Raw genomic sequence first — 11,120 nt, 5'->3', positions numbered from 1 at the left:
TCACCATTACTGATTAAAGTATTGCATATTTATGCTGGAATTAATTCGGCATTCCCATCCTCACAGCACTGTTGCGGTTAAACTACTTTGAGGAAGGCATAGAAAAGCGGGAAGGAAGAAGGCTCAGGAAGAAAATGTTTCACGTTTAAAAAATATTATCATGAATGCCTCACACAGTCAGCCACCACATGAAATACTGTGTGACCACACAAATGATCTTGCAGTATGTAATATCAACCCACAGCCTCGCTAGGACACGGATCAGCTGGGGAACCCCTGATGCACTGTTACAGGACCCTAGGCATAAAAACCTTCAGAAAAGTGCCGGAGGAGATGATCAGAGCAAGAAGCTGAGGGGGTAGGGAGGGGAAGATAATTTCCTTTCGTATGACACGTTATATTTTATGGAAAATAGGGGAAGGGCCAGCAGATCAAGGGAGGCAATTCTACCACTTTGCTCTCATGAAACCCTCACCTAGAGTACTGCATCCACCTCTGGAGCCCTCAGCACACAAAGGACACAGATCTGTTAGAATGAGTCCAGAGGAGGGCCACGAAGATGATCCAAGGGCTGGAGAACCTCCCATATAAGGACAAGGTGAGAGTTCAGCTTGTTTAGCCTGGAGAAGAGAACGCTCAGGGGAGACCCTATAGCAGCCTTCCAGTACTTAAAGGGAGCTACAGGAACGATGGGGTCAGACTATTTAGCATGGCCTGTTGTGACAGGACAAGGAGTAATGTTTTTAAACCAAGGGAGGGTAGATTTAGACTGGATAGAAGGAAGAAATTTTTTACAATGAGGGTGGTGAAACAGTAGAACAGGTTGCCCAGGGAAGCAGTGGAGGTCCCACCCCTGGAAACACTCCAGAGGTCAGGTTGGATGGAGCTCTGAGCAACCTGATCTAGTTAAAGATGTCCTTGTGCTGGGGGGTTAGACCAGAAAACCTGTAGAGGTCCCTTCCAACCCAAAGCATTCTATGGTTCTATGACAGATGACCTAGGTTTCAATTGCTGATGAAGTCCACAGGGGCTTTACAGACTTGACTAGAAAAGTCCCGAGCAACCTGACCTGACTTCAACACTCACCCTGCTGTAAGTAGGAAGCTGGACAAGAAATCTCCGGAAGTCTCTTCCCACGTGAATGATTTCTAAGATCCGTCATGGGGACAAAGGACGCTAGAGAAAATCCAGCTAAGCAATGTGATGAGTAACGAAAAAAGTAATAAAAGCCACACTTAACTGAATTTTCCTTTCAATAACTGCAGTACAAGAACACACAGTCTATATGGTGAATATGACACACAAAGTTAAAGGTACACTTGAAAAATTCAGGACTTTATTTTAAACAATTATGGGTTTTTCTCTTTCTTTTTTTTTTTTTTTTACAAAATGTCCCAGACTTTACAATGCATCCACATTTTTCCAAGGTGGTGGAAAGGGTTAATTATTTAACCATTTTCTCTTCTTCAGTTTTGAGGCAGAGACACACATTTCCAATTAGCATTTTTAAAAAACACTAAAGGCCTGCCCACTATAATCCAAACATAGAGGCAATGCACAAGAACACAACGTCCATCTTTCCATCCACAATTGATTGCTCAGATAAACTGGAAATCATGTCACGGCCTATAAATTTGTCATTTAAAAGTTGACCCATTAATTCCAGGAAGAAATCCTGAAAAGATCAGAGCTGATATCATGGAGGGGCACCTTCTAAGGCAACAATTCCAGAAGGAAAATCATCTCCCCCAGAAGTAGGGCTGTCAGGCAGAGGAATAGAGCCATCTGTTTCCAAGCTGTGCTGCTTCTCTGGATCACAGTTCATGTCAGAATTTCCTCCACCACTCACCTCTCCCTCTGACTCTTCAGTCAGCTTGTCTTGGGCCTGAGCTGACTCCTCAGAATCTTCTTTTTCACGCATGAAGTTGCAAATCGTATTAAACCTGCTGTAGGAAAAATCTCTGTCCTTGATCTGTAACCACTCTACTCCACCTGATACAAAGAAAGAAAATTGGCAAAAGGAGTTAAGAGTTAACAGCAGTATTTGTCTTAGTTTAACCTAACTGTTAAGTTCACTGTTTGGTCAGGCTAAGCCTGACGAAAAATTAAGTAAAGAATCACCTGGGACAGAGAGATGTCTGTCAATAATTTAGAACAACACTAACTTTTGTGGTGACTCTCACTATGGGGCTTAAACAATTCATTTCCCTTGAAATATAAAACTATGAATAACAGAAAGGCATTTGATGAAGAAAAAACAGCTTAAAATGAAGAGAAATTTAACTGTTGATAAATTAAGAACATGTCTAGGCTAAAACAATGTAACCAAGACAGATTTTTATCCAGATACCAGAAGCATTCTGTACGGTTCATTCACACCACCAGCTTGGTCTCTTAAGAGCAGTCACAACACAGATAAAATTATTTGTAAAGTAATGAAAAGCAGCAATGCCAAGGCACAAAACTATGCTATGTCAATGTCACGAGTACTATGTCCTGCTCAACCCATACTGTAAAACTAGAAAAGAGAAACAAGAATTGCCAAGAGTAGAGCTAGCTCTATGTGGAAAGGGACTTTAATAAAATCCAGCAAAACAAAAGGAAAAAAAAACCTAAACCAAACAAAAACCCCCTTCAACAAAAAAGACAGAGACTAGAATTCTGCTTGGATGAGACAGCTCAGAAGGGACAGATGTTTGTAAGACTGTACTGGGAAAACAAGTAGGGATTGACTTATCGCCTAATTCTGGTAACAAAGTAACTCACAGACATTCACTGGAAGCACTTGACTATACATTTGTAACAACTACAAAAGCAAATAAACAATCAAGAAAGCCAACAGTAAAATTGTACTTTTTCCATACAACAGAAACATGACTTGAAAACTAACTGCCATAAGAAGTGGTGGAAGTCAAAAGTAGAGACAGGTTCAAAAAGCAAATGAAGATGACAGCGCCTTTATGGACCACAGACATAGTGGTCCAGATGAAAACACTTGTCTGGATATTTGTGAGCTGTGAACACTGGAAGGAGAGCTGAAAGAAAGGATTACTTGTGTATATGTCCCTTGCCTGCTACTTTCCACATACCTATTTATTGCTGTCCATAGTCAGAAATACAATACAGGGCTGAAATAACTTTGGTCTAATCCAGTATGGCACTTCCTGTTGTATATAGGTGTCAGACACCACACTCGAACTCTTAAATTAACTTAAATACAGTTCAAAATACTGAGAAAATATTTTACAAATAAAATGTTTGTTCACCTAAATCTTCAAAGATCTGGTAATACGATAGGGAATGACATCAGAGACAGTGCAAGAATTTGTACGATCTCCTGTACTAAGCATATCAAGTTCTTGCTACACGTACCAAACAGACTCCAAATAGGCTTGGTTTCTCCCTCCCACTTACAATTTTAGGCAGTACTATTGCCAAGTCACAGTATGCTTAGTTACTTTGTATGCACAACGTTAAATTTCTGTCAGGGTACAGAAAAAAAGTGGTTTTTAACAGGTATCCTCATTATTGCTCCTCCAGAAAAAAAACAGGTCTTTGCCTTAAGGAAGATATTATCTAGTCTACTGCACTTTAAAACAACAGTTTCTGTTTAAAATTACCTACTTAATTACAAAGATACAAGAAATCATAGAAGGTTTGGATTGGAAGGGACCTCAAAGATCATCTAGTTCCAGCCCTCCTGCCATGGGCAGGGACACATCCCACTGGATCAGGCTGCCCAAGGTCCCATCCAACCTGGCCTTGAACACCTCCAGGGATGGGGCAGCCACAGCTTCCCTTGGCAACCTATACCAGTACCTCATCACCCTTACAGGAAAAAAATTCTTCCTAATATCTAAGCTAAACCTACCCTCTTTCAGCTCAATAACTTTACCTCTTGTCCTATCACTGCCCTCCCTGATAAAGAGCCTCTCCCCATCTTTCCTGTAGGTCCCCCTTAAGTACTAGAAGGCTATGGTACATGGTGTTGATAAGAATGCTGATCATAGAATCACAGAATCATAGAATAACCAGGTTGGAAGAGACCCACCGGATCATCGAGTCCAACCATTCCCACCAATCTCTAAACCATGCCCCTCAGCACCTCATCCACCCACGCCTTAAACACCTCCAGGGAAGGTGAATCAACCAACTCCCTGGGCAGACCGTTCCATTGCCCAATGACCCTTTCAGTGAAGAATTTTTTCCTTATGTCCAGCTGGAACCTCCCCTGGCGGAGCTTGAGGCCATTCCCCCTTGTCCTGTCCCCTGTCACTTGGGAGAAGAGGCCAGCACCCTCCTCTCTACAACCTCCTTTCAGGTAGTTGTAGAGAGCAATGAGGTCTCCCCTCAGCCTCCTCTTCTCCAGGCTAAACAACCCCAGCCCTCTCAGTCGCTCCTCGTGAGACTTGTTCTCCAGCCCCTTCACCAGCTTCATCGCTCTTCTCTGGACTTGCTCCAGAGCCTCAACATCCTTCTTGTCGTGAGGGGCCCAGAACTGAACGCAGGATTCGAGGAGCGGTCTCACCAGTGCCGAGTACAGAGGGAGAATAACCTCCCTGGACCTGCTGGTCACGCCGTTTCTGACACAAGCCAAGATGCCATTGGCCTTCTTGGCCACCTGGGCACACTGCTGGCTCATGACGTTTCATGTTATATCTCCTATGACCAATGTTCAGCCAACTGCCCATATTTAAAGTAAAATAGCTACATATGAAGCAGTAACTCTAATTCAAGGGAAAAAAAAGAACTAAAAGCAAAAGGATACTGCTAATGAATACTACTGTATTGAGTAGGATACTCTATCTCACAGCACTGTCTTCTGTACAAAAAACCAGCACTGAAATAAAGCATAGAAGCACTGAGTTCTGCCCACAGAATGAAAGTTAGTAGGAATGCTCTTTTAACAGTGTCTTTGCAAGTAAGTTAAATTGATTTACAGTTAACTTTAAGTTCACTAAGAACAATTTGGTTGTTCTTAATACATCTTAATACAGGAACATCTTAATAAGGATGATACAGATTTTCAACAACTACAGAGACTCAAAAAGTCATAGAAAAATTGACAGAGCTAAAAAACAACAACAAAAAAAAAAGTCAGTGAAGAACTACTGAACAGCACCTCTGATTTCAGAACTGGTGTCTAAACTTCTAGATGACAGTAAAACATACCAGGGAATCTGACCATGTGTTTGCCCTACCAAGGAATCTCTTTCTTTTTGTGAAGAGTGTAGGTATTTTGGTTTGTATTTTTCTATTTAAATATATGTATCTGTTGCCTAAAGAACTTCCCTCTAACTTCCTGTGTGCTCCTGAATTAAACACTTAATCAAGGCTGACACTCTAAGCATAATTCATGCCCCTACGTGTAAGAGCAGGGATACTAACCAATGTTCTCCTCTCCTTCCTTCTTCTCTGTCAGAAGTGTCCGTGTCATGTTCAACTTCTTCATTGTGTGACATCTGTATTTCAGCTGTACTTTTTGGTTGCCTTCTGCATCTGCTATGAAGAGAGGAGAGAAAAACAATACCCAAACCCCAATCATTATAGTGAATTCCACTATCAGCTGAAACAAGATCAATATTATTTTTAACATCAAAAGCTACCACAACAAACAGGACATGAAATCACAATTACCATGCTCTGTGTTTTCTTCAAAAAACACACAGGTTCCCAAGGTATCTATGGAAAACAAAGTGAGAAAATCTTAGAGACTGATTTCTATCAGGTGTAGATACTGCACCCACTGGCACAGTTGTGAGAATGTTCCTCCTGACTTCCAGCACCTTGCAAAGGCCCAGCAACCATTACCACACTGCCAGCTCAGGAAGAGACAGGAGCATCACGGTCACTGAAAGTCACTACAAGGAGGATTCCAGATCATTTTATTCCAGAACAATGTTGTCACCATAAGGCAAATGTGAGAACTACAGACTGCACAATGCATCAGTTACAGGAGACAACAAGCATCTACTTTAAGGTATTTTATGTCCCACATTTTTCGTTACAGAAATACCACCTTGTGCACTTCAAAGTCAGCTTCCAAGCATACTTTTCAGTAAATAAGATGGATATATGGCTAATTTAGCAGTGAACTCAGATCAGTGCTGCTCTATATGGCAAACACCAGACAGAACCTTGGCACCTCACAGGCCCGTGTTCTCCATTTGCAATGGAATGTTAATGTTAAGGAAGTTAATGTTAAGTTAATGTTAAGAAAGTTCTTTGGGTCACATGAAAAGGAGATATACCCACATCATTTTTCCTACCTTCATATTCTCCTGCAAATACGTATCTGTCCACTTGTAAAATGGGCCTCTCTGTCTCTATTCCCTAGAAAAAGAGGGACAAAATTGCACAGATGTCAGGTCTCCTTTAATCCAGGCAAACTTCTTGCTATGAGGCCAGAGAACACAGATATATCAGGATCCAGATTACATCAATTCCTTGAAAAGATAAGTAGTTACAAAACCCAACATAATGTAAAAACAGTAAAATAAATATTCCATAACACAGCAATGCAAAATACAAAGTTTCTTTTGGTGTTAAAGGAATGGATTCCAGAATGTAAAGCTTTCTCAAACTGTCAGCTTCATATGAGGAATAGTACATCTTTAAAACAGGATTTACCAAAGTGGATAAGAGTTCTACAAACGCTATGATTTTAAAGGAGCTAGCAGACTCCTGAAAGAATGGTAAGACATACAATTAAATTAATATCTATTACTTTTCAAAAAGTGTAATAAAAGTAGTTTTAGTCATACAACTGACCCTGAGGTCTTCTGCAATGTTAAACTTTGGGGGTGGGTGGAGAATTAGGGTTTTTTTGTTTTTGCAGGATACTTCCTTAAACACCAGTAACAACTGCTACAAAGGGTTTAGCCAATCCTTCTGTGGAATTGCTGTACTGTTAAAAAAAATCATGATGACAATTTTTCAGTTTATCATCTCACATTACTTTAAGTATACTAAATACAAAGAACAGATGAGATAATACTGTCTGTTTAGGTTACAGTAAATAAATCAAAAGTGCTGGGAAATTAATTTAAACTCCATTTTACAACACTTACATGAAAAAGGGATGATACTTTCTAAGCTCCAACTACTAAAAGTTCTACGAAGTGGAAAAACCTTCAGCATTCTTTAGAAAATGCACAAGGTAAAGAAGTCCAGTATAAAGCAATACACCAGTACCAGAAGTGCAATTGCAGGGCCACAGAAATTTCCATGATTGCTGCGTATCTACATTGTGAAGGAGTTGGAAATTGTTCTTTATTTTTAAAATAAGGAGTGACAGAGTAAGGCAGCAGTTCTGTCAGCTCATTCCCTTCCCCTGCAGCACAGCTTTTCCCAATACCAAGGCCAGGACCTTGTTATTAAAATAAGATTCGTATAAACTGTATTTTGATAGAAATTAATGCCTGAACAGAATACACTTAAGTACGTTGTGAACATCAGTTTTATTCAGGACATTAAGTTAAGCACATGATAAATGTTTTGAAGATGAGGCACTATGTGCTAAATTGTGTAAAATACGGAATATCACACAGGTTAATAGGAATTTCCTCTTGTCCTTTTAACAAACAGAAGTATCTAAGATCAGCAAGATTTAAGCTCTGGAATTTCTTCTGCTGCGTAAGTTGAGAACACCAATAGCATTAAGCTAACAGGTAGAACATATTTTTCGTTGGATTTTTTTCACTACAAGAAATTCATTAAAAGACAAACACATCAGTACTAGGCAACAGGACTAAGGTTTTAATATTCTAAACTTTATTTCTTTAGCTGACTAGCATTCATTTTTGGACTATGCAAAAATGGAGACTGTCTTCCCCTCATATGACCAGTATCACAGAAAACATGCTAAACAGAATAACACAAAGCAGAATCTTTTATTGGAGTTTTAACAACAGTTGCTCGTTATGAAAAATCTCAAGGAATGCTTAATTCTGTGAAGTGGGTGCAGGTAGGTTTGGATTTGAGTAGGGTACAGTATAGATATTTAATTTTTTTTTCTAGCAACATTACAAGAGAATCTCAAAGCACAAAATTCAAATGAATGCCATTAACACTACTGAAGAGCACATAGCAGTTCAGCCATCAGTATGAATCACCTGTCTAATACATTCCAAGTGACCTAGGTCAGATCCAGGAAGGAAATCTGCTTCTAAAAGCACATCTATTCAGTGATGGATAATTTATGAATTTGTATTGTATTTCTATATTTGCAATTTCCAGAACTGACTTTATCACCTCACACGTATTCTGACCAGTGGCATATTCTGAGATGTTCTCTACCATCTTTGCAGTCTACAATAAAGGTCTAATTTCACAATGTACTTGCAAATCAATAGCACTTGTACTACCTAAGCAGCTCTCGCAGTCCACATAGGTTTTGAAGGGCAAATAAAATCTGTCCCATACACAGAAAGCGATTAAAAACTCAGAGAAAAAGGACAGGTAAGCCAGATTCTTACAATAACCTGACAATGAAGCAAACAACATCCAAAACAGTTTATCAAATGCTTAATACCCAGTTACCCTCTACATTCACAACACCTGAACCTGCCAGGCCATATCTGCAAATAAACTCATTGCAAATACAGTGCAATTCAGGAAGATGCTGGCTTTATCCCTCAGTTGTACTCAAGCTATTTGAAGAAGTGTGCTTAACAATATTTTCTTTTTGTACGCGCAAAAAAAAAGTTGAAAAATTAATGAAGAGCATGAAATGAGAGGGGATAACAGTCCTAGTTTATAAATACTTCTGAAAAACATTTCCTTCTGTTTATATAACACTATATTCAAAGACCACATTACATTTCCGAAACAGAGAGAGCCCACAACAATGCAACCAAACACGGCCAAGACAGTGCACATAATTCTCCAACAAAGATTTAATCTAAACGTCATTGACTTGAAGAAATTTAGAAACAGCTTCAGCCTCTTGTTCACGTGCATACAGACTTACCCCTTTCCTATTGTGCTGTAATCACTCACCAAAATCTTGCATTTGTTTTCACATTTTTCTAAGAAGTCTGAATCAATAATTCCCGACAGCTCCACCATGACCAGTTGCTCCTACAAGGTAAGTTTAGAATGTACATCTGTAATTGATACATCTGAACTCAGGGTGGGAGAAAAAGCATCTCCCAACAAAAAAATGTAAGTAAAAAAACCCTAGCACACAAAGACTCAGACCTTCAGAATAAACAGACCCCAAATCTGGCTTATTTTGCATTCTGTACGGCAGACAGATATTGCACTGCTCAGGGAAACACAGTGAGCCACTACTCCCTCTCACACCTGTTTCACAGCTGAGTTTCCCGGCTTCTTCTCCCTACTTAGGAAGGAAGCCTTGAAAAACGAGGCTTGATATAGGCAAGTGATTTAGGAATTATAACAATATAACCAGTTACAAATCCCAAATTCCATTCTTCCAAAGTTTTAGTGCAGACTTCAAAAGTAAGTATGTTTTAGATAGGAGACAATGATGTTCATCAGTGACAGTTATTTTAATTAGCTGATTCAGTGGCAATTAATTCTACATTTTGAAAAGAAAATTTAGCCCACTTTGGTAAATTTCCTGTGTCTGTAATAAGAAAAATATTTTGAGACAGTATGGAGGGGACACCTGTATAGAAAGGACTAAGCTTTATTCCCAAAATACAGTTCAGAGTTATGCAGCGGCTTTTTTGGGGTAAGTTCTCACTGTACTTTCAATGTATTTAGTGGCTGCTGAATTGGCAGAAAATTACTACAGCTCCAGTATTTGTGGAGACTGGCAAGAGCTGTCTTAGCTCTTTGTACACTGCTTTGAACAAAGCCTTTATATGGCTCTAAGTTGGTAAAGTACGCTGTGGAAGTAGCAGATACAGCTTAACGGTTGGACTTAATGATCTTAGAGGTCTTTTCCAACTTTACTGACTGCAGCTTAGAAAGCCAACCGTATCCTGGGCTGCATCAAAAGGAGCGTGGCCAGCAGGTCGAGGGAGGTGATTCTGCCCCTCTCTTCCTCTCTTGAGAGACCTCATCTGGAGGTGCCCAGTTCTGGAATCCTTAACATAAGAAGGATATGGAACTGTTGGAAGGGGTCCAGAGAAGGGCTACAAAGATGATCAGAGGAGTGAAGCACCTCCTAATTTGTAGCTGTCATAAGAATAGAAGAAATCAGAGGATGGTTTGGGTCGGAAGGGCCCTCGTTGCGCTGCGCCCCGGCCCGATCAGGGTCCCGGGGGTTCCTCAGGCCCCTCTCGGCGGGGGGGGCGCTTCAGGCGGCGCCGCCGGCGGGAGAGGCGGGACCCGCCCCGAGTCGCCGCCCCCCCACGCCGTCCTCCCTTCCCCGCCTCACGCCGCTCCGAGCGCCCCGCGGTGCCGGCACCGCGCACCGACCTCCACCTCGTCGTCTTCTTCTGCTTCGCCCCCGCTCCCGCCGCCGCCGCCCTCCCGGGCGCTGCCCGCCGCCATGCCGCCCGGCGCGCGCCTCCCCGCCTCCGCCGCCATCTTAGGGGCGCCTCGCGCCCGCCTCCCGCCGCCCGCGCGGGCTTCGTGACGGCGCGAGATGCTAACGCGAAGGCGCGGGGCGGGGCGGGGGGAGCGGGAACAGCCTCCAGCTCCAACCCCCCTGCCAGGGGCAGCGACGCCTCCCACTGGATCAGGCTGCTCAAGGCTCCATCCAGCCTGGCCTTGAACACCCCCAGGGATGGGGCAGCCACAGCTTCCCTGGGCAGCCTGTGCCAGGGCCTCATCGACCTCATTGTGAAGAAATTCCCCCTAATGTCTAGTCTAGATCTGCCCCTCTCCAGTTTATCCCCATTGCCCCTCGCCCTGTCACTACAAGCCTTTGTAAACAGCCCCTCCCCAGCTTTCTTGTACACCCCCTTTCCATAGTTTTGAAGAGGATCATATTTCCAGAATAGAGGTAGTTAAAACAATGTTGGTGTTATCCTGCCTTGCTTGTTATCCAGTGGGAAGAAGGGTGGTGTGAGCCTTTAGATGATGATCAAAGGTCCATAAAAAAAGCAAGGATTTGATACAAAAACTATCAACAAACTATTACACAAAATGGAATATTTTGATTTAAGCTAAAGTGGAATTAAGTTTTCATTCAAGTAACTTTT

At 41.7% G+C, this 11,120-nt stretch overlaps 1 protein-coding gene across 1 annotated transcript; it reads right to left on the bottom strand.

Annotated features, from left to right (window-relative positions):
- Positions 1-1,307: 1,307 nt before the first annotated feature.
- GTF3C6 (general transcription factor IIIC subunit 6) lies at positions 1,308-10,482 on the bottom strand. The gene is made up of 6 exons (XM_069851718.1): positions 10,399-10,482; positions 9,001-9,081; positions 6,270-6,333; positions 5,638-5,682; positions 5,389-5,502; positions 1,308-1,992 (listed from the first exon to the last, which is right to left on the bottom strand). Exons 1-6 carry the CDS (start codon positions 10,465-10,467, stop codon positions 1,697-1,699), a joined length of 669 nt encoding a protein of 222 aa, XP_069707819.1. The 5' UTR covers positions 10,468-10,482; the 3' UTR covers positions 1,308-1,696.
- Between the last annotated feature and the right edge of the window lie 638 nt (positions 10,483-11,120).

The sequence above is a fragment of the Phaenicophaeus curvirostris genome, chromosome 2 (genome assembly GCF_032191515.1).
Source record: "Phaenicophaeus curvirostris isolate KB17595 chromosome 2, BPBGC_Pcur_1.0, whole genome shotgun sequence".
Classification (NCBI taxonomy): Eukaryota; Metazoa; Chordata; class Aves; order Cuculiformes; family Cuculidae; genus Phaenicophaeus; species Phaenicophaeus curvirostris.
Note: the sequence above shows the minus strand (reverse complement) of the source record. Positions and strands in the feature narration are given on the sequence as shown.